General features: G+C 57.2%; 1 protein-coding gene across 1 annotated transcript; it reads left to right on the top strand.

The window, feature by feature from the left end:
- The first annotated feature begins 2,975 nt into the window (after positions 1-2,975).
- On the top strand, positions 2,976-4,957 carry BOLA3 (bolA family member 3). Its single transcript, XM_058042473.1, has 4 exons — positions 2,976-3,051; positions 3,449-3,572; positions 4,203-4,291; positions 4,826-4,957. Exons 1-4 carry the CDS (start codon positions 3,022-3,024, stop codon positions 4,889-4,891), a joined length of 309 nt encoding a protein of 102 aa, XP_057898456.1. The 5' UTR covers positions 2,976-3,021; the 3' UTR covers positions 4,892-4,957.

Raw genomic sequence — 4,957 nt, 5'->3', positions numbered from 1 at the left:
CACCAGGCTCGGCTGCAATTTCTGTGGGATTGGGGTTTGTGGGGTTTTTGGTGTTGGGGTTTTTGGGATTGGGGGGGTCTGGGTGTGGGAATTTGGGGCAGGATTGGGGTTTTGGGATTGGGATTTTTTGGGGGTTTTGGGGTTGGGGTTTTTGGGGTTGGGGTTTTTGGGATTTGGGGTTTTTGGGGTTGGGGTTTTTGGGATTTGGGGTTTTTGGGGTTGGGGTTTTTGGGGTTGGGGTTTTTGGGATTTGGGGTTTTTGGGGTTGGGGTTTTTGGGATTTGGGTTTGTGGGATTGGGGGATCTGGGAGTGGGAATTGAGAGCAGGATTGGGGGTTTTGGGTTTGGGGTTTTTAGAGTTTTTGGGGTTGAGGTTTTTGGGATTGGGGGTTCTGGATATGGGAATTTGGGGTCCTTTAGGGGGGGATCAGGATGGGGGCTCCATCTGTGGGATGAGAGGGGGCATTGGATCCTTCTGGAATCCTTTTGGGGGTCAGGATGGGACCCTGGATATGGGAATGGAGTGGGGGGAAGGATGCGACTTTTTTGGAGTCAGGATGGGGATTTTTGTGGGGTCAGGACGGGGTCTTTTTTGGGGTCAGGATGGGGATTTTTATGGGGTCAGGACGGGGTCTTTTTTTGGGGTCAGGATGATGCCCTCTATGGGGTCAGGAGTGACTTTTTTTGGGGGCAAGTGGGCTTTTTTTGGGGTCAGGTGGGGGATTTCTATGGAGTGAGGATGGGGCTTTTTTGGGATCAGCATGGGACTGTTTGAGGGGTCAAGAGGGGGCTTTTTTGGGGGTCCGGATGAGGCCATTTGAACGGTCAGGAGGGGGCCCTTTATGGGGTCAGGAGGGGGCCATTTGCAGGGTCAGAATAAAGCCCTTTGTGGGGTTAGGAGGGGGCTTTTTTGGGGGGTCATGATGGGGCTTTTTATGGGGTCAGGGTGGAGTTTTTTGGGGTCAGGAGGGGGCTTTTTATGGGGTCAGGATGAGACCCCATGTGGGGTCAGGAGGGGGAGTTTTTTGGGGTCAGGAGGGGCCTTTTTATGGAGTGAGGACAGGCTTTTTTTGGGGTCAGGAGGGGGAATTTTGTGGGGTCAGGAAGGGGGAATTTTGTGGGCTCAGGAGGGGGAACTTTGTGGGGTCAGGAGGGGGAATTTTGTGGGGTCAGGAGGGGGAATTTTGTGGGCTCAGGAGGGGGAACATTATGGGGTCAGGAGGGGGAATTTTGTGGGGTCAGGAGGGGGAACTTTGTGGGCTCAGGAGGGGGAACATTATGGGGTCAGGAGAGTGAATTTTATGGGGTCAGGAGGGGGAATTTTGTGGGCTCAGGAGGGGGAACTTTGTGGGCTCAGGAGGGGGAATTTTGTGGGGTCAGGAGGGGGAATTTTGTGAGGTCAGGAGGGGGAACTTTATGGGGTCAGGAGGGGGAATTTTGTGGGGTCAGGAGGGGGAATTTTGTGAGGTCAGGAGGGGGAACTTTATGGGGTCAGGAGGGGGAATTTTGTGGGCTCAGGAGGGGGAATTTTGTGGGCTCAGGAGGGGGAATTTTGTGGGTTCAGGAGGGGGAATTTTGAGGGCTCAGGAGGGGGAATTTTATGGGGTCAGGAGGGGGAATTTTGTGGGGTCAGGAGGGGGAATTTTGTGGGGTCAGGAGGGGGAACTTTGTGGGCTCAGGAGGGGGAATTTTGTGGGCTCAGGAGGGGGAACTTTATGGGGTCAGGAGGGGGAACTTTGTGGGCTCAGGAGGGGGAACATTGTGGGCTCAGGAGGGGAATTTTGTGGGGTCAGGAGGGGGAATTTTGTGGGGTCAGGAGGGGGAATTTTGAGGGCTCAGGAGGGGGAATTTTATGGGGTCAGGAGGGGGAATTTTGTGGGCTCAGGAGGGGGAATTTTGTGGGGTCAGGAGGGGGAACTTTGTGGGCTCAGGAGGGGGAATTTTGTGGGCTCAGGAGGGGGAACTTTGTGGGCTCAGGAGGGGGAATTTTGTGGGCTCAGGAGGGGGAACTTTATGGGGTCAGGAGGGGAATTTTTTGGGGTTAGGAGGGGGAATTTTGTGGGGTCAGGAGGGGGAATTTTATGGGGTCAGGAGGGGGAACTTTGTGGGCTCAGGAGGGGGAATTTTGTGGGCTCAGGAGGGGGAACTTTATGGGGTCAGGAGGGGAATTTTTTGGGGTTAGGAGGGGGAATTTTGTGGGGTCAGGAGGGGGAATTTTATGGGGTCAGGAGGGGAATTTTTTGGGGTTAGGAGGGGGAATTTTGTGGGGTCAGGAGGGGGAATTTTATGGGGTCAGGAGGGGGAACTTTGTGGGCTCAGGAGGGGGAATTTTGCGGGCTCAGGAGGGGGAATTTTATGGGGTCAGGAGGGGGAATTTTATGGGGTCAGGAGGGGGAATTTTATGGACTCAGGAGGGGGAATTTTGTGGGGTCAGGAGGGAGCTTTTTATGGGCTCAGGAGGGGGAATTTTGTGGGGTCAGGAGGGGGAAATTTGTGGGTTCAGGAGGGGGAACTTTATGGGGTCAGGAGGGGGAATTTTTTGGGGTTAGGAGGGGGAACTTTGTGGGCTCAGGAGGGGGAATTTTGTGGGGTAAGGAGGGGGAATTTTGTGGGGTCAGGAGGGGGAATGTTGTGGGCTCAGGAGGGGGAATGTTGTGGGCTCAGGAGGGGACACTTTTTGGGCTCCCTTTTTGTGGTCCCTTTTTGGGCTCCCTTTTTGTGGTCCCTTTTTGGGTTCCCTTTTTGGGCTCCCTTTTTGGGGTCCCTTTTTGGGGTCCCTTTTTGGGTTCCCTTTTTGGGTTCCCTTTTTGGGCTCCCTTTTTGGGGTCCCTTTTTGGGTTCCCTTTTTGGGTTCCCTTTTTGGGTTCCCTTTTCGGGGTCCCTTTTCGGGCCCTCGCGGTCTCTCCCGCTCCTCCGAGCCGCCAGGGGGCGCTCGTGGCGGCGCAGCGCTGGCCCCGCCCCTTTTGTCCCCGGCGCGCTCTGATTGGCTGAGGCGGAGGTGACCCCGGGCGCGCCCCCGGGATGGCGGCGGCGGGGCTGGGCCGGGGCCCGGTGAGTGCCCGTCCGTCCCCGTGTCCCTCTGTCCCTCTGTCCCTGTCCCTGTGTCCTCCCGGTGCCGGTAACCGCGCCCCCCCCCCCCCCGGTGTCCATCCCCGGCCCCGTTCCCCACCGTCTCCCGGCGCTCCCCCGTTCCTCGTACCGCTCCCGGTGCTCCCGCTCCTCGCGATGTCCCCAGGCACGGGTAACCCCTCCCGCCCTTCCCCAGCCCCGCTCTCACCGCCCGATCCTCCGGTGATGGCAGCTCCCGTTCCCGCCCCTCCTCTCCCGGTTCTCCCGCGTCTCCCGGGGTTCCGCAGCTTCCCGTGCCCCGCTCCGGCCCCTTCCCCTTCCCCCGTTCCCGGGGTGTTTTTGGGGTCCCCCCGGGGCTCTCAGGGCCGTTTTCCCGCAGCTGTTCCTGCGCTGCCGCTCCTGGCGGGGTTTGGCCTCCGGTACCGATGGCGAGTCGCGCCTGGCGCGGCTGCTGAGGGAGAAGTTCCCGCGGGCCTCGACCATCAAGGTGGTGGACATCTCAGGTAGGGCCTAAATCTGCTCTTTATTGCCCTAAACCTGCTCTTTGTGGTCCTAAACCCGCTCTTTATTACCCTAAGTCTGCTCTTATTGCCCTAAACCTGCTCTTTGTGGTCCTAAACCCGCTCTTTATTACCCTAAACCTGCTCTTATTGTCCAAAACCCGCTCTTTATTACCCTAAACCTGCTCTTATTGTCCCAAACCCACTCTCTGTGGGCCTAAACCTGCTCTTGGTTGCCCTAAACGGGTTTTTTATTGCCCTAAATCCACTCTTTATTGCCCTAAACCTGCTCTTTTTGGTCCTAAACCTGCTCTTTATTACCCTAAACCCACTCTTGGTTGCTCCAAATCTGCTCTTTATTGTCCTAAACCCACTTTTGGTTGCCCTAAACCCACTCTTTCTACCTTAAACCCGCTCTTTATTGTCCTAAACCCACTCTTGGTTGCCCCAAATCTGCTCTTTATTGTCCTAAACCCGCTCTTGGTTGCCCCAAACCCAGATTTTTTTTTTTAAACCCACTCAGTCTCCCGCTCCCTCAGGCTGTGTGTATCCCCAGACGGGGCAGGAGCGTGAGGGTGCTCAAGCCTTGACTTTATTGGATTTTAATTGGCATTAATTGGCCCTGGTTGCCAGGAGGCTGCGGTGACATGTACGAGATCCACGTGGAGTCGGAGGAGTTCCGGGAGAAGCGGCCGGTGCAGCAGCACAGGATGGTGACACAGGTGTGGGGAACGGGGAGAGGGAATGGGGAGGGAATGGAGAGAGGGAACGGGGGAGAGGGAATGGGAGAGAGGGAAAGGGAACAGCTGGAATGGGTGTGAGGGAATGGGAGAGAGGGAATGGAGAGAGGGAAAGGGAACAGCTGGAATGGATATGAGGGAATGGGGGAGAGGGATGGGGAGGGAGAATGAGAGAGAGGAGAGAGGGAAAGGGAACAGCTGGAACAGGGGAGAGGGAATGGGACAGAGGGGATGGGAACAGCTGGAATGGGTGTGAGGGAATGGGAGAGAATGGGAGAGGGAATGAGAAGAGAGGAGAGAGGGAAAGGGAACAGCTGAAATAGGGGAGAGGGAATGGGTTATGAGGGAATAGGAGAGAGAGGGGATGGATGCAGAGGGATGGGAGAGAGGAAACCTGTGGGGCTGAGGCTGCAGCAGCCCTGGCTATGGGGCTGAGGCTGCAGCAGCCCTGGTTTTGGGGCTGAGGCCTCTCCAGGGCCAGCCCTGAGCTGTCCCTGAGCTGCGCTTGCCCCGCAGGCGCTGAGCGAGGAGATCAAGCACATGCACGGCCTGCGCATCTTCACCTCGGCCCCCAAGGGCTGAGCCTGCCCCGCCACAATAAAGAGCTCCAGGAGGGGCCCAGGGCTGCCCCCCTGGGCGTGAACCCCA

Source organism: Melospiza georgiana, chromosome 31, assembly GCF_028018845.1.
Source record: "Melospiza georgiana isolate bMelGeo1 chromosome 31, bMelGeo1.pri, whole genome shotgun sequence".
NCBI lineage: Eukaryota > Metazoa > Chordata > Aves > Passeriformes > Passerellidae > Melospiza > Melospiza georgiana.
This window is presented reverse-complemented; position numbering and strand designations above follow the sequence as displayed.